The 22,472-nt window shown below is 41.4% G+C and overlaps 1 protein-coding gene across 8 annotated transcripts in view; it reads right to left on the bottom strand.

Annotated features, from left to right (window-relative positions):
• Window positions 1-1,525: 1,525 nt before the first annotated feature.
• The window catches only part of NTNG1 (netrin G1), a 341,042-nt gene continuing 320,095 nt past the window's right edge, over window positions 1,526-22,472 (bottom strand). For all 8 annotated transcript variants that reach the window (XM_032302443.1, XM_032302445.1, XM_032302447.1 and 5 more), the window contains one exon: window positions 1,526-3,333. In XM_032302443.1, coding sequence (XP_032158334.1) covers window positions 3,104-3,333 — 230 coding nt within the window. In that variant the 3' untranslated portion in view covers window positions 1,526-3,103. The remainder of the gene's footprint in view (window positions 3,334-22,472) is intronic.

Raw genomic sequence — 22,472 nt, forward strand, 5'->3', positions numbered from 1 at the left:
AAACCAAGTGACAAGAGGGTCAGGATGGGCACCTCTAAGCAAGGGCCCCTGTTCACTGGGGCTGATGTGCTCCCTCTTGGCTGGTACTGGGTTAGAAACCAATCTCTCCCCTATCACAGCTGGGCAGTCTAATTACTGTCTTAGAAATAGTGATACTTTGTATATAGCTGAGGCTTCAGACAAAAATTTTGTTGCAGTTTTAGGCTCATTCGCAGTGTTGATGGATGGAATTATATTTTTGCTCTGAGGGAAAATTGACAAAGCAAGAACTGGGACCTTAAGTACATGAACAGCTTAGTCCCCACTTTTCAGCTGAGTCCTGTTCTCAAAGCCATAATACCGTAGATGGAACCCACTTTGCAAGAATGCTGGAGAGCAGCAGATGAATAAATCCATGGAGTTGGGGTTTCTTCAAAGGAATAAACCCTTTTAGAAGAACTTGAGAATCCAGATGAAAAAGAACATTTCATTTCCATTTGTTATATACCTAAAAGTGAATTTTTATTAAAAGCAGATCACATCACTTCAGGAAATTCAGAAAACTATATCTAAATACATGGAATGCAAGATATTCCTCATCAATTTAGATTCTTATAGCCTCATAAAGATAAAATGCAGATGAATTGATTTAGATCAAGCCTTCATTAAATTTTAGAATTAGCTTTTGGGATCCCATGTATTGCAATGTGCAGAGCCTGATTCCTGAGCATTGTGACAAAGCCATGAGTGGATAAATGATAAAGTGCATCGTTGCTAGAAATAACACAGTCTGCCTTTGGTTTGTGCTAATAAACTATAAGACATCCTAAATTCCAATTTTAATATGAGAAATCCACCTCATTATAAGTAATCTCAAACTCTGTATGTTATCAGCATTTTCATGTGTTTTCTTTGGTGAGTCTGAAATATAATTTGCTGTTTATGCTTCTAATGTAAATCTCCAATTTCTGGTTGGCCACCCTGGCACTAAGCCAGAGCTCTAATTTATTTCCCTCTTTCTTTATTTCTTACATCAAAAGAGACTGTTGGTTTGAATAACAAACATTCAATCGACTTAGACGTGGGGTGGCAGGCAGCAGAGGCATTACCTGTTTACCTTTTATTGCCTGTTTTGAATTGGCTTTTCTGGGAACAAAACCAATAAGACATGATGTTCCTTCATCTAGTTTTCACCCAGGTTATTTATCAGAAGACACCCCCTCCCTCCCCGGCCCATGGCGGGGTGAAGAATTCAGCCTGGGAGCAGGCTTCCAACCTAACACTATCATGGATTATTGCTCTACCAAGTCATGAAGGACTTCATTGTCTGATAGACTCTGGCTTGGGCTGATAATTGTTTTTGATTCCAGGAGCTGCTGCTGCTAACACATTTGTAAGCCGTGGGACAACAGTGTGCTGGGAACGGAACATACACTCTTTGAGCCACTTTGAGACTTTGCAAGGGTTCCCCCACACCCCCCTGCCCTCACTGTCTGGCACATTCATTGGCCTGATAAAAGGCAGAAACAATTTAGTACACCTTGGGTGGTACTTAAAACAAACTTTATTCTCAGGAACAGCAGTTATGTCTAACTTGCTGCTGTATATGTTGATATTTCCTCTAAATACTAAGTCTGAATATATTCAATCAAATAGCTAATCACTCAAGTTCCCTGCCACCTTCCTGGTTCTCCAGGTTGCCTCTCATGATACTCCATGTAAACACTGCATTTGAGAAGATACAGAGATCAGCATCCCTAGAGTCACATGATCACATCAATCTGTGAAAATAGCATGACTTAAAAATCGAAGTCTCTTAGTACTCTGCCAACAGGCTTTGGCATGATCTTGGCAATCATTTAGATTTTTTTTTTTTTTTTTTGCTGTTATAATTTTCCCAAGTGGAAATAGTCTCGTATTTTGCAGAAGTTGTCCAAGCTAGTGAACATCAATCCATCTTCCTGGGTACTAAATCGTCAGCTGAATGTATTCAGTCCACAGAGAAACCAGTAAAGTGAGTGTGGAACTGCTTGGTGGCTGCTCCTTTCATCTTAAGAAACTGCAATACAAATTCCTGAAATCATTTATGCAGGAATTTTTATTCTTTAAATCTTCCAGTGTTAAAGCAACAAGAAAACACTTAGAATGTCCTTTGGTGGAATCTTATTACACTTGTTATATATGTAAACTGATATTCTTTGATGCCAGCACGTTCGTTGCCCTTACAGAGAAGTCTCTGCACAATGAAACAAAACAGAACGGAAGAGGACAAAATAAAATGTCAGTCTTTGCTGCTTCGAATTAGATACATTAACAGATTGTCTGGTAACACAAATCGGCAAGAATACAAAAAATCTACATATTACAGTATTTCAAGAAAAATAACTTCATTTGAATACAAAAGGATAGATACACTTTCTTTTTTCCTAGAGCCACTCTTGGACAGTGGATGTGTGCTCGCACTGGGAGTGACTTCAGTGCTGCTAAGATAGACGGGGTATGACTGGCTTGAGCTTTTGGAGGGGGGCTGTTACACGTGTGCATTACTAACATCAGACAAAGAAATCTTTCAACCAACAAGGGTTACAGAGCAACGTTCACTAAAGCACAGGTTGGAAGGGGTTCAGGGACCGAAGCAGGCCAATATGGCAGCTTGGAACAGATTTCCTTATACCCACAGTGCACTGCCAGCAAAGAACGCTTCTATTTGGTTGGTCCACACACCGGGCCAGTGGTGCCGGGGCACCCCACGGGAGAGCAGCGAATGGTTTTAGGTTGCTTGATTTGTTTGTTGTCTTTCCTGTTTGGGTGGGGGGCTGTCGCAGCCTTCCCAGTCGGCGAGAAGCTCCGCAGCTGGCCGGGTGATTTGCGGTGAGAGTATCAACAGCTGCCAACTTCTCTGGAGTCAGAAATTAACAGTCTTGACTCGGGTGTGCTGTCCGCGGCTGATAGATATGGCTTAGTTCAGTCAGGCCTTCTTAGTTTGTACACGGTGTTGGAGTGGGGGTGTCTGAGTGTGTGTTTCCTATGTTGTTGGTAGCGAATGCTTGCAGGTCGCCTTGGCCTCCCCCCTTGTCCCCCTTGCCGCGGCGGGCCCAGGGCGGGCTGGTGGCCCGTGGCTCGCCTAGACCAGCAGGGGGCTGGCGGTGCCCAGCAGCGCGGTCAGCAGCAGCAGCGCGGGGGAGCCGGGCGGGGGCGCCCCGTGGCCGGAGTCGGAGCCGCAGCTGCCCGCCTCCTCGCACCGCAGCTTCTCACACAGGATGCCCGTGTAGGCGGCTGGGCAGAGGCAGCGCACGTTGTTGTGGCACGTCCCTCCGTTCTGACAGTGCAGGAGCTCATTGTCGCAGACATTCGCTGCAGAACGGGGGGTGGGGGGTTGGGGGTGGGGTGGGGCGCGGGGAGAAGAAGCAGAATCAATTTCAGTTCATCTAGTACAGCATGTTTTCAGCTTTAAAAAACAAAAAACAAAAAACAAAAAACAAAAAAAACTCTATCGATCTTGTGCGCCCCCCACGCCCCCGCGACAAACTAAGCATGTGACTCCCAATTTCCAAACAAATGTAGTTTGCTGCTTTTGTGTGTGTGTGTGTGTGTGTGTGTGTGTGTGTGCGTGTGTGTGTGTTTTAAATCATATTTATCCTTTTCGTATAGATTTTTTTGCTGTGATCTTAGGTAGTATTGCCCATTTCAGGCTATCGAGTACAAAGTAATGGGATACTCCTGGTTTGGCAGTTATCTTCTCTTCATAGAACTGGGATCTGTTGTGACCTCCTGCATTTTTAAAGGACAAGTGCCCGATACAAGAATGCAGAGTTTTAAAGGCAGATGAATGGTAGTTAAAATGCAAAGCAGTATTGCTAAAATGACCAAGAACCTCCAAAGGGGTGGGCCATTGTCCCTGCAGGTGATTCCAGCGGCTGCATGCGGGAAGACAGAGCGAACGGGGAGTGAGGAGAGAGGGTATAGGACAGGGGCAGACAGCATGCTCCAGGCAGGCGGCAGCCAGATCAGAAGAGAGAAAGTGTTTTCATGGGAGGAGAGTGAGGACAAGCAGTCATATTTGCCCCTGACAGCCTATTAGGATATTCATTGCCTTGTAAATATGGGAAGTAGAATCCAAGGTTACCTTGATTTCCCGCAATAATAAAAAATGCAGTGATGAGACCCTGATTACCAAAATTTCACGATGTCCGTCAATTAATAGAATCGGTTCGAATAAATCAAGCAAACAATTCCAGACACTAAAATTCATTCATGGTCCCTGCCATGTAATTTTCATCTTTAATAATTACTTATTTCAAAGTTCTGGTTATCCTCATTAATTCCATGTCTCCTATTCTTTTAGATAATCAAGGTTTCACTGATTTAGCAGAATGTTAAATAGGACCCAGGGAAATTAAAATAAAAACAAAGAGTAAAAGAGCCAAGAACACTTCCCAGCAACATATGCTGCTTAAGTATTTAATATACAGAACCACTCTGGAGCAGGGTGGGGGGTAGGGGCAAAGCAGAAAAGGTAGATTTTTATAAATTATAACATTTTTCATTTTTAAAAAATGTCATGGTCAAATTTCCCCAGGGGGACCACATGAATTAAACACATACACTCACACACACACACACACACACACACAGTCTCTCTCTCTCTCTCTCAATATTACTATTAAGTGCAAAGTACTAAAAAAAAAAAAAAACAAAACACCAAAAAACCCATCCTAAGTAGTAATTCATTACAGAATGTTGCTTGTCCATTAATCGTGTTCAGTAGTCATGTCACCTTCAAAATGTGCTAATGCCTTGTACGCAAATGAGCTCAGGAAAGATGGTAGTGGACTCTCACAGAGTTAATACCAAAGTGCCCTAAAGGGGGCCTTGTTTTACCTTCTTCCTCAGTGACATCTAAGACAGCTGCGTAATGTATTGGTACAATTTTCAAAAGTATCCACACTTGCTGTCTGCAAATGTCAGAAGTGACCATTCAGGCTTCCTAAATCCTTTAGGCTCCAAATTTCGACATTCATTATATATGTCATACAAATATGACAGACATTATATAATCTCATGATTATATAAGCTGCCTTTCATTGACGGCAGAAATCCTGAATATGAGACACAAATTATAGTATTTTATGTGCCATGGTTAAAAATGTCAAGAGCTGTGGAAGGGATGCAAAAATTTACATGTGTAGAGTGTAACTGGTTGTTGAAACTGGTTGTTGTTAATTTGAGAAGCATCCATGGGTTTTCAGCATTTTGTTTTGCTTACACTTCAGGAAATATCTGTTTAATTGGGGTAACATGGAAGAAACAGATCTAAATAACTGTTTCCATTTTAAGTTAGAGATTCTCAGCATTTTTTGTCCCAGGCAGCAGATTGCTGAATGGGATATTTCCTTTCATTTGGCACCAGAGGTGGGGAAATATCTGTTCTATCAATATCGATAATTGCTTGCCTCGAATAATTGAGAAGAAATCAATAGTTAATTAAATATTGCTCTCCTTAAAAAAAAAAAAAAAAAAAAGCTATTTTTCTTCTTGGACCTGAATGTAAATCAGCTGTTGGACAGAGGTTTCTTTCTTCTTTCTTTCCTTTTTTTTTTTTTCCCCAAGAAGCTGGTGATTAAGTTAAAATTCAATACCTTTCCTACATTTAAAATAATCTGTTAGTTGATGCTGGTGAGTGTGAGAAATTGAGTAACTATGCAAGGACCAGATGTAACCCAGGATTCATAATATCATGGATTGGGGAAGTAAATTTTTTTCTGTAAGAGATAAACAGAAGAAATCAAATCTAGAATATATTTCATTACTTTAGAATTCCCTATAAGACTTTTTACATTTAGTCTCCTGATGGTGCTATTCAACAAACACAGATTATCACAGATATGTACAGCATTCTGTTGGAATCATGTGCTAGGCACACATCTGAACTTAACTATAAATCTTACCTGCTATTCGTTAATTTATCCTCTGTCTACATGTTTTTTTGTACCAAATTTGTGGTGCTTAATGAATAAACTAGTTGGCTAACAAATATCACTGACCTCTTCTTCAGCATAGGAAACCTTGTACTAAACACCATGAACAGATTTAAAAAAAAGGATAGAGCGTGATCCCTGCTCCTATGGAGTTCAAGTCTGGTTGGGAAGATAAAATATAGGCAGGACATGATCTAATAATAATTTCATTAGCATGCCTTTATCAATTCCATCCACTTCAGTCAACATCTGTTGTGTGCCAGGCAACCCCACTCGATTGTATGTTTGTAACTCTACCTGCCTTAAAGGAGACCACGGTTTGGCAGAAAGCAAAACAAACATGCAGAAATAACTATGATACAAAAAAAAGACTGTAAAGGAAGCATTTGCAAAATGCCAGGGGAACTGAGATGCTGACGTAAATAATTATTTGGGGAAGATTAGAAAAGATTCTAGAAAGGAGATTGTATTTGAACAATAGTGCACTCTAGGCAGATATTGGTAGAAGGAGTGTTATGGATGGGGAAACTGTATGAGTACAGACAGGGAGACTTGGAAGTGCAGAGTGCTGGTTATTAAGCAATTGTCTCTCAACTCTAAAAGCACCCTTCTTTATGCACTTTGTCTTCAGCTTCTACCGACCGGGAGCACTAGAGGCACCAGAGAAGGTGAAGGGATTTCCTTTCTCCCATTTGATGGCTCTTCCTCAGTGTTGCCCCTTGATGGCCCTTCACCCCAGGAGCAGCATTTGATCCCGGTGCATAGCTTTATTCAGAATTAGCTTTATTCTCCCCCTTAGAAGGTTCCTGCACCAACCCAGCAGCGCTCCTTCTCTACAGGTTTGAGCTTAGCTCTAAGGGCCCCTGCCCAGGTTTCAGAGGTACAAGTCAGCAGCCCGGCATTACATCCCCCCATGTCTGTGGGGTCTCCCCTCTGTCCTTTTAGTTGCTAATAATCCATCCTCTTTCCTGTGATCCCTCTGCCCAGGAGTGGTACTATTTCCTGCTTATACACAGTTACTACTATCTCTGAGGGACTTCAGTGTCCTATTCTCATTTCTAAATTCCAAAACACCTGTTTAACTGTTTCCTTTAATGAATCCTCTCTATTGAAATGCCTAGTGCCATTTCAGTTTTCTGACAGGAGCCTGAATGAGAGACTCATGGAACATATTAGCGAATGGCAAATGGACTGGTGTGGCTGGAATGTGGGATATGCCCAGGGCAAATGGAGACTAGAAAGGTAGGCTGTGGCCTGATTGGGTACATTCTACATAATATGCAACATAGTTTCAATAATAGGCAGTGGGAAGCTGTCAAAAACCTATGAGCAAGGTGGTATTTTAAACGGAAGAGAAACAGGTGAGGCTTGGCCAGAGAAAGGTTAGACTGGAGAAGAGGGGCCCAGATGCTTTAGTAAAATGGGCTTGGTCTGATAATAGCAATGGGGAGGGAGAGGGGATAGATTTGGATGCAGATGATTTGAAATGGGTAAGAGAGATTCTGGGGTTCCTGTTTTCAGTATTCAGATGCATCATAATAAAATTTATTAAGAAAAGTAGATTAGAGGAGGGCTTTGGGCAGGAAAGAAAATGCACTTTTTTGGATGTACTGACTTTGAGGGGTCTGAAGGCTCTTCCTCAGGGGTATTATTCTTAGTTGGAAAAAATAATTAACTATTCAGGAGGTAGGTCATCCTGGAGATACAGGTTTGGAGCAGGAGTGATGGTGGTCATTGTTACAAAGAGTGAAGTGAAGGGAATAGAAGACCTAATCTTGGTAGAATATAGAGTGAGGACAAATGAATGCTCTAGATAGAACACTGAATAATATCAGCATTTAGGCCACAGGAAGAGGATGAAAGATCATGAAGGCTCCTGAGAAGAAAAGACGTCAACAAAATACAGTGATCATTTGAGGGCATACAATTAATCCTAGAAGTCTTCCTGCTGTGCGTGACTCTATCTAGGGATAAACAAATAGACTGGAAGAGTGTGAGAGGAAGGGCACTTTGAGTTGGGTGGAGGAAATTGCAAAATAAGCATTACATGCTCTTGGTTGAATCTGACAGAAGGGATTTTGGAATAATTAAAAAAAGGATTGGAGAAATTTAAGGAATTAACATTTAACAGAGGTCTTTGGTTGTCAGTCTAAATTGGTGTTTTTTAACAGTGGATGATTTTGTCTCCCAGGGTTCATTTGACAATGTCTGCAGACTTTTGGTTGTCACATCTCAAGGGAGGGCTACTGGCCTCTAGTGGACAGAAGCCAGAGATGCTGCTAAATATCCCACAATGCACAGGGCAGCACCCCCGCAACCTCCACTCCAGGTTACCCCCACCAAAGAATCCCTCTTCAATTTAGGTTGATGGTAAAATGATGAAGTTCTGGATCAGGGTGTCAGCCATAGCAATGGAGAGGAGCGGTTGTCCTTATATATACTGGGCAAAGGGGAAGGAAGTTGTCTTGGTGATTCTAGATCACAGAATAATAGTGAGTTTTAAGGTGCAGAGCCATAGGAATTAGAGGCGACTATAAATACCTGAAGTTGAACTATAAGAATGGATTACCCTTGGAGGGGAGTAAATACAGAACCTTGGGATTTAAGACAGACCCTTTAGCCCTGTTCACAATGAAAGAATGAGAGAGGAAAGAAAATCACCTTCGTCATATAATTTGTTCCACCTTGCTATGTTAGAAATAGTAAAATTAGAGTGTGGGGAAACTCCAGAAACTAGACAAGTTCTAGATGAGGAAACTGAAATCAATTTACGGAAGAACTGGAGCTAGAATCAGAGGTCCTGATTTACAAGATTCCTGCTCTTTACATAGAAAAGAACGTTCAGGAGAAACAGTAGATGGTGGCATGCAGCACACATCCTATGGTCCTCAAGACAATCAAAATAAACTCTGTAATCCCTAGTGGATTCTCACTTGTACTGACCTGCTGTTCTGCCTTCATACCACACTGTGAATAGGCAGGGTATATGTTGTTGGCATTAAATCTCGTATCTTCCAGACTTCTACCACATTTTGGCAAAGCTCCAAGTACAAATCAGTTCATCCATAAAATGTAATAAAAAATATCAAAGGTCTAGATTGAGAATATCAGGCATGTCACTGCAGATTAAAAATCCAACCAGGGATTGCTACCCAACGCACACCTTGCAGTTATCACTTCCTTTATTTGATGCCCTTCTGTGTGGATTTGTCTCAACTGAAAATCCTGACCTTACTTGAGGATGTATTTACATTAAACAGGTCCTGACTCTTTCTTCATTGCTATTGACAATCTAAGGGTGTGTGATCTCTGTAAACAGGGAAGGTTTGCCTTTAAACCCCTTATACAACACTTGATTCAGTATTGGTGGCAAATTGTTATTTGCTAGACACATTGTGTTTATTATGATAAAATATCCTTAGATATCAGAAAAGCTAATCCTACTTTGGTACTGGCTTGACTGTATTCTAAAGGATACTTTTATCATTGATAAAAAATAATTCATTTATGGTGTGTCCAATATCACACCATATAACCTATAACCCCCTGTGATTTCAGTATTAAGATTGCTTTCAAATGGAGCAACCAGAATGATCTGCGGCCACTGAGAGATAGGGTTAGAGTATTAATGTTAGACCCAAAGAGTTATGTGGCTAAAAGATGAACTGTGGAATCCTTGTGGAGAGGCTATAGTTGGCAAGGTCTTATAACAGTTCCGATCACAGCTTCAGTAAGCAAGATATATAATAGTAGATAAATAAGCTTCCACAGTTGCTATGAGCTTCTTAAAAAAACAACAACAACAAAAAAAACACCTCAGAATTTTCAAAGTGAAAAAATAGGAATGAGCAGCATTTCTTCCTCCCTGTTTCCCTTCTTATTTTTCCTTTGGCTTCAATAAGAGCCACAGGGATGTAGCTAAAGTATTCAATTCTTTAACTTGTTTTTGTGGGTTCCTTGACTGTCATACACATTTCCTCTTCCCAAACTGTAATCTCTCATCAAAATGTCCATGATGAGATCTTGATTCCTTTTCCTTCCATTAGTTCTTTCTGGAAGGTATGGAAAAGCAGACACAGAGGGATCACTATGCTCAAAATGGGCACCAGCCAGAACTTAGTGTTGCTGCTTGTTCTATTCTTCTTTGCTTTGGTGACCTCAAGGGTCACTTATTCCCGTTATGGTCATGACGATCCACTGCATTACAAAAGGGAAGTTTTCTTTTCTGTGTTTGGGTCTTGTTCAAAGCTATACATTTGGGTTCACCCTGTCAGTGAGCTGCTATGCTTGAGCAATGCTGGGTCTGTATTTATAGACTTGAAAGTTTCTCTTTTTGGTTTTGTCTCAGGCACTTCAAGGGATCGATGCAATGCATTGCCATGACAGCCTTCCTTGATGGTTGTATTAATAAAGTGACCTCTACCTTCCCTACCTGAAACGAGCCCAGGATTGCAGAGGGAAAGATGTTCCAAATTGTTCCCGTCCTTTTCAAAGAAACGTCAAAGAGTGAATAACCTCTACCAAACAGGCTAATAACAAAGGCATGTGTGCAACATTCAGTTCTGATTTAGGCATTTGAGAATTTTGTGGCAGGAAGATAAAGAGCTATGATTATGACCCACTTATTCAGCCTTGGCGGCTGTGATACGATGTTGTGAGCTGTGGGATATAAAATTGGAACTACAGGTTAGCTCCTGGGGTATGGAAGAATCTCTGTTGGCTGGTATCTAATGGCCTTTTGTGAATTCTGGGCACACTAACTACGCTTCCCCCCATCTTTTCCCACTTAGGTCTGGCTATGACTGGTGATGGGGTACAGCAGAGATACTACTGATGAAGATTCATGAAACCTGGGTTCTAGTTCTGATTAGCCATCCGTTTGCTGTGAGGTCTTGGACATATCATGAAGCCACTCAGTGACATCTACCCAAACTTCCATCCAACACCCAACCAGGCACTGTTCTAGATGATGGGCACATGGTGGGAGCCAGGCAGACAATGCAGTCACTTCTGTAAAGCTTAAGTTCTAATGACAGCTAGAAAGTTAGGGAACGAGTTGGAAGTACGTATTTTTAAAATTCTCTTGAACGTTATGATTTGCGTGGGTATTTTTCATGGGGAGCCTATCGTCTTAAGAGGCAAAGAGTGAGGAATTTCTCCTCTTTTTCATCAAATATGTGATGATAGTTGGACTTCTGCAATATTATGAGTCCTGGTGATTACTTGTGTGGCTGTTTTGAATTGATTGGTTTTGCCCATTGGTCTTATCTAGTGCCCCATGGAGCAGGCATAGCTTTTCTCTTGACTTGCACTAGAAGCATGAGGTGGTGTCAAGGGAATGAGGTGAAGAGAACTTGTGATTCAAGCCAGGTTTCTTTAGTAAATGGGTTGCGTGAACTTGGGGAAATTGTTTTACCTCTTTGTGCTTCTCTATCCTTCCTTCTGAAGCAAGAAGAGTAACACTTGTCCTGTTCACCCACCTCCCAGTTGTTGAAAGCCTCAAGGTGAATCATGTGAAGGTATTTTTAAAAATATAAAACACAACCTAAGGATACTTTGTTAACGTTCAACATCTTTCCAATCCACCTCCTACTCGCAGTGCTAGAAGCCCAGGGAGTAAGAGTGAGGTGCTTGCTCCTACTCTGCCAGATAAAGAATTCATCATCGCCTATCCAAGTCAAGGTACTCAAGTGAAAACAGAAGCAAATGTCCTCCCTCAAAGACAGCATCTGTATATGTCCTCTGTGGGTATGAATCTTGAGATGGTGTGGGGTCAAACATGCAGTTCTTGAATATTTGTATTCAGCTGTTGTGTCCTCCACAAGGTTGTGTGAGGTCGGCTTAGAGGGGCAGTGCCTGCCTTCTCAAAGGTGACTTATGTGCTCTCACTTAATGTGCACTGTCCTGTACCAATCACAGTACAGAAGATCTGTTTTCAGGGTTGCATGAAGCCCAGCTTTAGCTTCTGCTTTGGGGAGGCAGGGCATAAGTTCAGAAGTGAACAGTATCTAGACTGCAACTTGGAGGACATCAGTTGGAAACATCCTTGCCCTCCTGCTCTCAACTTCCACTGCTGTCTGTGTCTAGATGCATCTGGGGACAGTGGTGCTAGGGGTAGGATTCCAGTGTGACAGCATCCAGCCTACTGGGTCCTAACCAGTGTTACGAGGACAAGGAGCAGAGCTGAAATGGCTGTAAGTAGCAATGTGGAACTGTCAGCCAGGTGGTCAGACGTGGGTGGGTAATCAAGTACAGCACATTCTGATACCACAGAGAAGCCATTCTAGTCACAGTCATCTAATCTCAAAGCACTGATTATGGGAGTGATGCTTGCTCTGATCCAGTCAAAGGAAACACTGCTCAAAACATCATTTAAAAAAAAAAAAAAAAAAAAAAAAAGCTGGGGCACCTGTGTGGCTCAGTGGGTTAAAGCCTCTGCCTTCGGCTCAAGTCATGATCCCAGGGTCCTGGGATCGAGCCCCGCATGGGGCTCTCTGCTAGGCAGGGAGACTGCCTCCCCCTCTCTCTGTGCCTGCCTCTCTGCCTACTTGTGATTTCTGTCTGTCAAATAAATAAATAAAATCTTTAAAAAAAAAAAAGCCACATTCATTTTGAAGGAACCTGTGTTTGCAGTAGGCAGGAACCCAGCTAGCATGGAAGAAATAACAGGTGACTCCAATGAAGGAGCAAGAGGCACTGGCCAAAACCCCCCAAATTTGTCAGGCTTTGCAACTTGCAAAAAAAAAAAAAAAAAAAAACAAGAAAGAAAGAAAAAAAAAAAAGCCTTTGCTGATGTTGAGAAAAAATGAATTCACTAAGAAGCCCACAAAGCCAAGGGCTGGGCATCTTTTCCCAAAGCGATCATTAATGATGTATTGAAATCCTATTTAGGTCAACACCTTCAGACACAGACACAGGCAAGGTGCTCATAAAAACGGTGCTGAGAAATCACAGTTTCTCCTCTGGTATCAGAAAATGCACTCGTCTAGTTTAATAAAAAGGTGCGGCCTCTACTCTTTTTGCCCGAGGTGAAAGATGGCGCTTGTTGGGAGGCTTAGTCACACACGATGCAACACACATCAGGGTATAAACCATTGTTTCAAAGTCAGGACATTATGTCAGGATGAGTAGCAGCCCAAATATTTATCCAGCATGATCCCCCTAAGTACAGACTTAGACCTCTACACACAGCTCATGTAATACCTTAGAAGAAGGACTAGAGCAAACTGTACCAAAACACGACCAATGTTTAGCTCTGGCTGGTGGGAGTGCAGGTGCATTTAGTAACTTTAATTTTCGTCTTTGACTCTTCACTTTTGATAAGTTGGGAAGAATAAATATGTGGTCCTTTGAAGATATTAAATATGTTAATAAAAGGAACTGTTGTTACTTGAGAAAATAAAAAGCATATTTTACTGATAGGATAAAAGTGATTCACATAAGAAATGATCCATGTGGCCAAATTTTGCCATAGTTCAGTATTTGTGTCATTCATACATATTTCTAATCAAACTACCAGTTACCTTAAATTTGCAAAAATTATCTGAGTATATTCCCTAACTGGGATTTAAATAAAAATTGAAACACACACACACATTATCTCAGGAAAGACAGAAGAGTTCCTACACAATCCTGTAATTCCTAAGAAGGCCCCAAACACTGGGATTTCTTGGCTTGTCAAGAGTACACAGTGTCAGGTGTGGATGGAAACAGCAGAGCCTCTGGAGCTAAAGGGATCTGTAGCCTGAAGGTCTGCTTATTGTTAACTGGTACAGATGATGTGAGATGAACGGACATTTTACACTGGCAGGTCACAGTGATGACTGTGCTGGAATTTTCTACAACCATTCCAGTATAGAGGCTCCAAGTCCAGATTAACTGCACTGAAAGAAAACATACTTTATGCAACTTGAGTCTGCAGGAGATTCCTATGGGTTTCCCTTGTATGTGTCTGCACTGTGTCTAACATGCTCATTGTGGTTATATGTAAGTATGGAGCACTGTTCCTGGCACCAGACTGATACCCAATAAATTACTTACTGAACACACAAATAAAATATGTCTTTTGTTCTCTGCCTTTTTCTGAATGGTGGGCATATATCTAAAATTTGTAGATAGACAAGTAGATCGGTAGATAGGTATCAATACACAGGAATACAGAGCGTATAGGCTGGAGAGCAGGAAGTGGAGGGAACTTTCCCTTGATGGCCTCCTTTAGTTTCTGGGCAGTAGTAGGTAAGGCTAGTTCCTGAGCACAAGGAAGGGGACGGAAGGTGAGATCTTGAGGGCAGGAGTGAAATATTTGGGAGGGAACGGGAGAGGAAGCTAATGAGACACCTGGAAAAAGTTCTGGGTAGTGTTGACACTCCAATTCAGCTCATATCCCGTGATCTGTCAGGCCTTTCCATACCTGCTTTCCTGATGGAGAACACCAGCAGAAAGGGAATGGTGACTTGTTTGACTTCCTTCAGTGATACAGAGAAGGCCTGGGGAAGGATAGGAGGGAGGGGAAGAAGGCAGAGTGGCCGAGCCAAGTGTGGAGAAGCACGCCCTTCATTTTTCATTAGGCAAAACGTATTAGCTCTTACTATTATAATCTTGGCATGCCAGCCCGATTGAGGTGGAAAAGACATGGCCCTAAAGAAAATGAATGACTTTTTTTTTTTTTTTTTTTTTAATTGGAAGGTAACTCGTTAAATTTGGAACACGGGCTAAAGGAAAATCCAGATGGAACTGAGATGGAGGCAAGAGACTGTCAGAGGCACAGAAAAGAATGCAGGTAAAAAGATTCGGAGCTCTTTGAAATGACGTGGGAATTGTGAAAGGTGATCCATATAGCTGAAAGCAAATCTGTTAAACAGTCCACATTCTGAGGAGGAGGTAGGGCAATACTACAGGCCTTTGATACTTGGCATTAAGAATCCTAGTATCTGTGACTGAAAGGAGATAATTGTGTCATTAATTCACATGCATTTTTTTTGAGACAGAATTTCAATGCCTTTGAGCACTGTGTAAAGCTAAAATATAATTTGAGGTTCCTGTTTGTCAAGCTATAGCTAAATGTCTCCTTAGAGACTTAATTTTTCCTATATATACTTGGCAGGAGTGTTCTAAATATGGTCTAAGCCCTCTTAGGATTTTTAAACAGCAGGCATATGTAAGTATGACAAATACTTACTGAAATCACACAGCAGTAACTTTTCTTAATGATTTTTTCTTTTCCTGGGAATCACTGTAATTCACTCTTGTCTGTTGTGGCCTTGCTGTCACCATAACCACCTCCTGACAATGTCAAACCAAGTCTTGGGAGGTGATTTTATAATCGGATGAAATAAAGCCATTTCCCTGTTAATGCCAGTGTCAAGGCAAAATGAATTGGTGTCAATAAATTCAAGGTGAGGAAAACAACATTATGGAATCAAGAGAAGGTGCAAAATGATAGCATGAGTCATTTAGGGATGCCAAGCTCCAAGTAAAAATGACTGCTAATTTTCAAAAATGTATTCACCACTGCACCAGGTACCAAACATTTAAGTGTTCTCAAATACATCAGCGGGGTTCAGGAGGGACAAGGGGTTACAATTACAGACGAGTCACAAGCATACCTTTTCGAAAAAGTCCATGGTGACCCATTGCAACTCACATTGTCCTTTCCCACTGATACATTCCTGAGACATCCAGAATTTGAATGGCAAGCTTTAGTATTTCATTGCCTACCCTGGTGTTATCTATAAGTCTGGGTTCGAATACTGACATCACCACTCATGGCTGAATTTCTGAGTCTCTCTTTTTTCATCTGTAACAGAGGCATCTCAGAGATGTTGTAAGGATGAGAGAGCATTCAGTTCAATGATTATTATTAAGAGTTTTGTGGGTATGGGCACTGCTCAAAGTCCTGCAATAAAAACCCAGACTGGGAGAGCCATGGAAATGGTGTTTATGTGTTTAGGTTCATGGATTTACAACTTCTCAGAGAATGTAACGTCACACGGGGTGTGCTCTTGTGTCTTCTAGTTCACTTTCATTGTTAATAATTTCAAGCTTCTTTGGAGCTTAATAAATACTGGTTGATTTGGGAAAAAATCATCTTTCATACCTACATTTCCTTACATAGAAAAAAACAGCTGCTTACCTGTCAGAAAGAAGATCTATTTATTCATTTTTCTTTAATGAAGAGAAAAACAGACAAAGGCGCTTACTGAGGAAAACATTTAGGTAAGACAGGGATGCCAGACGAGCTCATGAGTGACTTCAATAATTCTATGCGATATAGCTTTTACTAAAACTAAACTTCAAATGTGAGGCAGAGGGAAAGGTACTCAGTTCTTTCTTGACATCCAAAAGAACTTTTCTTAATTGGTTAAGAAAATGGTGTAGGAATGAGAACAAATCCAGAGAGGATGACCAGAAAATAGAGTCACTGCAGGTCTAGAGAAAGGCATTTTCAGGTTTCTCCTAACAAAAGCACAGCTGTTGTGTCTTGGGAGAGAGGTGAGTTAGTTAGCCCCAAATCAAGAGGTTAGCAAGCAACGTGTGGAAGCTGTGCCTTCCTGGGCTTTCAGATCCAGCAGGAGAAAGAAAAAACAAGCAGGAATTGCTTTGGATACAACTGGGAGTCTGTGAACATTATTTAAAACACAGTGAAAAGATGTTCGCCCTCCCCTTTGAAGCAGATTAAGGCATACCCAAGGTGAGATTAAGCAGGGATGAACAAGGTTTGGGTAGGCTGGTTAAAGAGGAATCACACAACAGGCTTTGAATATATCTTGTTCTAACACATTTCACTTTCTTCGACATTTCCTGTTCTTATTTATGAACATACATATTTTTATATTAATAAGGAGTTATTCTAAATCTACATTCCATGCAGGTTAGGATTTTGACTGTTTTTCTCCTTGCTATAGTGTAATGCCTAGAACAGTGCCTGGTACCAGACTGTGGTCAATGAATATCTGAGGATTCTTGAGTGGGTGAATACATGCACTTTATAGGAAAAAAAAAATCACATATTTCATACCCATTGCTTCCTTTCTACTTCTAAAATACCTTCCCACTGTATTTATTCTCTCTCCCCAAATCAAATGCGCAGGAGTGCTATGGCCGGATTGAGTTTCTCACAGAGCTTACACAATACCTCTTACTCATTGGATAATTTTGTAGTCAGAATCCCTCACGATGTGCTGAGAACTCATTGTCTGCTTTTACTCCCCAAAATAAACTTTCCAGTCTTGGCTAATCTACTTTTGGTCTTAAATGCACACACACACACACACACACACAAATAAATCATAATTAAGATACCTTTGCATGTCATCTTGCCAAATATTTCCACTAACCTGGCAGGATAGGTATTATAATATTATTATTATTATTTCCATTTTATGGGAGATGTGTGGATTTTACCCCAGCCCTACCAGCAACCCAGCAGTAGAGACAGAACTAGAACTTGGGCCCCTTTGACCCTATGCACCATTGGTCCATTCTGCCTTCCTGCCCCTTGGCGGCTACATATACCTCTGTTCCTGGTGTGTCCTTCCCTAAATTCCCCATTTATCCATAAAAATCCAGCTCAAGGACAACTTCCACCATGAAGCTTTCTCAGACTGTTCCAGCCTTCAGACCCCCCCGTCCTGCCTTGGAAGACAAATCTAGAGCTAGACGTAAGTATAAATGTAGACACAATTTGAATAGCCTGGATTTAAACCTGGGCTCCACTCATACATGCTGGGTAGTCTCATGAAATCACTCAACTAATCTTTGTTTCTTTCATAAAATGCAGATAATTTAATACCTGGTATCCACTGCACAAGACTTTTAGGTAGATTAAATGGGTTAATACATACAAGGCAACCACAACAGCACCTGACACATAGAAAGCCCTTCAGTGTCAAGGTTTATTTGACTCTTCAAAACCTGCAATACTCTTTCTCCACACGCATGTCTTGTCTCCTCCATGGAAGCATACGCAATTTGAGGGATGGGTATTGTTCTGCACCTCTTTTCATTGTTCACACTAAGCAGCCTGGTGTTTTGCAGTGGGCAGTCTATAAATAGTAATCACTTGAGGGTAGTGGATATCTTATCTTTGTATCCTCTGACATCTCTTTTAACTTTGTATTGGAAGCGTCTATTCTATTGCCTGGCACATAACAGGAGATTCTTTATGGTGTTATTTTCCCAAGTGATTTTCTGTGTTCTTAAGATCATGTGAAAGTTAAATCATTCCTGAGACTATGACTGAAAATAATCTGAGTTTCATTACTGACTAACCTAAATAGTAGTTTTAGCAATGTCCCTTACCTTAGTTGTTTTTAATACCTTTTGTCTCTGTTTCTTTTAATTCTTTGGAAAAAAGGAGCGCAGCAAGGAGAGAGGGGCAAGGAGGACAAGGAAGGAAGGGAGATGCGGGGCTGGGTTGATTTGGAGAGAACTACAAACATAACGCTCTCCAGAGGTGCGGGTCCTCCTCAGGGCAGGGTGGAAGGTCTTCAGCTCTGCTTGTTTCTGAGCATGGATCACACTTAAAGTTGAAAGCCTTCAGAATCTTAGACTATATCTTAGATGTAGTTTCTATCATGGCTATTTTATTCCAAGGACCAAAAGGATGAATAAATCTCATGTATTCCCTATAAAGAAAGTGCAGAAGGGTGAACAGACTTTTGCACTCTACAAATTCAACTTTCTGACTTCTCCTGAGGCCAAAGTTAAGACTCTGACTCAAACAAACATGTCTCTTGTCACTGGATGTGCTGCTTGGCACGCTGCATGATCCTACATGGATCACTTCAGCTGGTTTTATCTCCCAGGGTCCTAATTGTTTTGTACCAGTTGATCCATGTAGGTCTCTTGGTTAATCTAAAATTCTTTGCTTCCATTCACCCCCCCACCCTTTCCCTGGGTTCCTGCTACCTGTCACTGCTGTATTAGACCTTTCATCTGTGTCCAAGTCACTCATTTCCATGCACTGCTTGCTTTCTTTACCAGGTGCCCTTAACTGGTCACATCTTCTGAATATCACTTCAGCCTATTAGGATGTTTCAGGCAGGTCTCCAACCTGTTCAATCAGGTAATTCTTTTGTGCTAATGATGCTGTTGGTTATAAATCTTTGTGCTTGTCAAATCCCCCTACAATGTTTAAACGCTCTAATCTAAAGGTTTGCCTATGGCTGGCCCGGCTTCAGCAAGACAAAACAAGGTAGTTTATTTACAGATTGCAAAGAAAGAGAAGATTCACAAGGGTAGTAAGTGGACGACACAGGTATTCTGACAATTTGATAAGTTTCCAATGAGAACTCTTGGGTTTTCTTTTTCTCTAATGCTTAAATATCTAAAAATGTCTTGATTAATATTCTGGGTTATTAGTATGCTATTTTAATTCATTGATTCTATTTTGTGGGAACAAGTGTAAAAAAAACCCAAAGAACAAAGGTACCATGAACTGAAATTGTGTATTATTTTTTCTAGTATTATATAACTAATTAGATGAATGTTTATGATAAAAATTCAGTCAGTAAAGAAGAACTATGCCAAAATTTCAAGAGAAACGAGTTTGTATGACCAAGTTATAAACTATATGATATAGATTTATTTTATAATGCTAAACATCAATAGATCCTTAATTATATTGCCAAGAGCAATAATGTGAAAATAACTGGAAAAGACTGAATGACCACATGAAAGAGTAAAGGATTTTCAGTGATTTCCAACCTTCATCAGTTTATTTCCTAAGAAGTACATAATGAATTCATGTTGATTATGGGCACTTGCATGATGACATCAAAATGCATGATCATTGTGCTAACTGGGCTGTGACTCTAGCTCAGGACATTCTTGGAGACCAGTCAAGGCACAAATGAAGACCTGAGCTGGCTGGAGTGGGGGAAAGTGAGGGTGAAATTGAATTTCCTGATTTGTCCGATAGATTCAAAAGATAACTGAAAGTCAAATCCTCTAGTATAGTTTGTCTCTAACCCACTCTTTAAGAGAAACAGGAAAGGCTGTGACATCATACAAAGCTGGCTCAAATCTCCGCTCTTCCACCTTACTAGGGGTGGGAACTTGGCAGGGCAAGTAACCTCCCTGAACCTTCCACATCTGTAAACAGACACAACATGTTTTCCTAGCAGAGTACTTCCAAAGGCACAAATAGGTACTGCATATAAAAAACTTATCAATAAATGGTAACTATTTTGAGGATAGAGAGGTCTAAATGAGATACAATTGTCTATGAAACATCTCTCCAGTGACAAGAGCTTCTGAAAAATTAGTTTCTCTCCTCCTCTTAAGAAATTAAAAAAAAAAAAAATTTCTATATAGTCCTTCTTCCTGTTTGGTAACTAAAAAGAAAAACACATGTTGATATGTCATTTTATGCATCACTTGGTGCGGAGGGTGTGGGAGGAGGTGGGTGGGTAGAGAAGGGGGTTTAGGCAAACCACGGTAATGACAGAAGCTACCATTTATTTATTGAGCACTTCATCTGTGCCAGAACATTATTCTAAATGCTTCTCATGATGAATTTATTTAATCCTTTTAACAATCTCACAAGGTAAGTATTCTTATCCTAATAGTCTTATTATAGATTGAAAAACAAAGACCCAGGGAAGGTAAATAATGTGTCCAAAGTCACATAGGTAGTGGGTGGCAGAGCCTGGGATCCCAGCCAATTCTGCGGACTTAGCTACTTTGTCTGACTGCTCTGCTTCACCTCCATATGCTGGAGTGTTGTGACTGCTACTACTTTTGTCCCTGTCTGTCCTTCTCTAACACACTGAAACCGGTACAAACCAATTATAAGGCATCCAAGTGGTGAGGGCAACAGAAAACAGAAAATACACATCTTGGTTGCAGACCACCTCAAAATTGAGATTTAACACTGAGTTTCTCAGCAAGGGCAGGCACAGGTCCTACAACAGGTCCTGAATCCATCGTCATCACTTGCTTTGCTGCCAACTAAGTCCAAGCCACTACGACCTTTTTGTCTGGACTACCGTAGGTTTGTTTGTTCTAATTTTGCTCTCCCTTCCTTGCCCCTCTACCATTCATGGTCCCCACAGTAGCCAGAATTATTATCATTATTCTTTGCCAGAATTACTATTTTTAAATCAAAACCCCCATATCATTAAGCACTCTACTGCTTAGCATCCACTGCACTTAGAAGAAAATCCACACTTCTTGTCCTGGCCTTCAGGAACAGGGGATCTAGTGCCCAGCTCCCTTTCCCACCTCACCTCAGCCCCTCTCCCTCTGATTCACTATGCCACCCACACTTTCTTCTTCACATTTTCTGGACCAGCCGAGCTCCTTCCTGCCTTCCAGCTTTCTCAGGACGTGTTTCCTCTACCTGGAAGAGCCTTCCCTCAGAACTTCCCACAGGGGGCTGTCCCTTGACACTCTCGGGTCTCAGACGGAGTGCTTCCTTCTCTGAAAGACCCTGGCTAACGACCAGTCTAAAATGGTTTCCTCCCACTGTTTATTCCTTATTTCCCATCTGCCTGGCGCCAGCATGTGGGCTCTTGAGAGAGCAGGGTCTGCATTTGTCTTTCCACTACCATATCCTCAGTACCCACAACGGCGCCTGGGCACAGAATTCCTGTTCCATCTCTGTTGACTGAATAAAGGGCAGGCTTCTCTATGGCTTGTCTCACCCAGCATCTTTCTTTTAAGGGCCTAAAAATACGGCCGGAATAATGGGTTTTGTGGACGCTCTCCTGGCTGGCTGGATTTTAACGGCTCTTCTACCCCAGGATTCGATAAACTCTTCCAGACCTTCTGGGCTTTAAGATGCGATGATCACTCTAGAACACAATTAGCACCCCAGCGCATCGGGCTGCCAGGCCCCTCTCGAGTTAAATATCACGGGGCGTGTCACAGCGGTGCTGTTTTATGCAGCCTGCTCCGGGGGGAATATTATGCACTTGGCAATCCAGGAGAAAATTCCCCTCAGAGAAAAGTTCATTCCTCATGATGGATGGACAGTTTCCAGCATCGGTTCCCACAGCGAAGCTCCCTCCGAATTTCTAGTCTGGTATAAAAGTGAACGCTGGGGGCGCCTGGGTGGCTCAGTGGGTTAAGCCGCTGCCTTCGGCTCAGGTCATGATCTCAGGGTCCTGGGATCGAGTCCCGCATCGGGCTCTCTGCTCAGCAGGGAGCCTGCTTCCTTCTCTCTCTCTCTCTGCCTGCCTCTCCATCTACTTGTGATTTCTCTCTGTCAAATAAATAAATAAAATCTTAAAAAAAAAAAAAAAGTGAACGCTGAAGGATGTACCGCCTTCAAAGGAAAAGAAACTATCAAATAATTATGGCTATTATTTCAATAGAAGTGCCCTTTTCCCTGGCAGTGCGGCTAAGAGGCTAGGCATATAAATAATCTAAATACTCCTAAGAAGTCAATACGGAACCACAGGCCATAGAGGAAATAATTTCATATCCCAAATAGAACTATTGGATTTCTTTTGTGAAACTTAATTGCCAAAGTTATTCCAAATTGTCTAAAATCTGTCCTCCCCGATAAAT

The sequence above is a fragment of the Mustela erminea genome, chromosome 10 (assembly GCF_009829155.1).
Source record: "Mustela erminea isolate mMusErm1 chromosome 10, mMusErm1.Pri, whole genome shotgun sequence".
Lineage (NCBI taxonomy): Eukaryota > Metazoa > Chordata > Mammalia > Carnivora > Mustelidae > Mustela > Mustela erminea.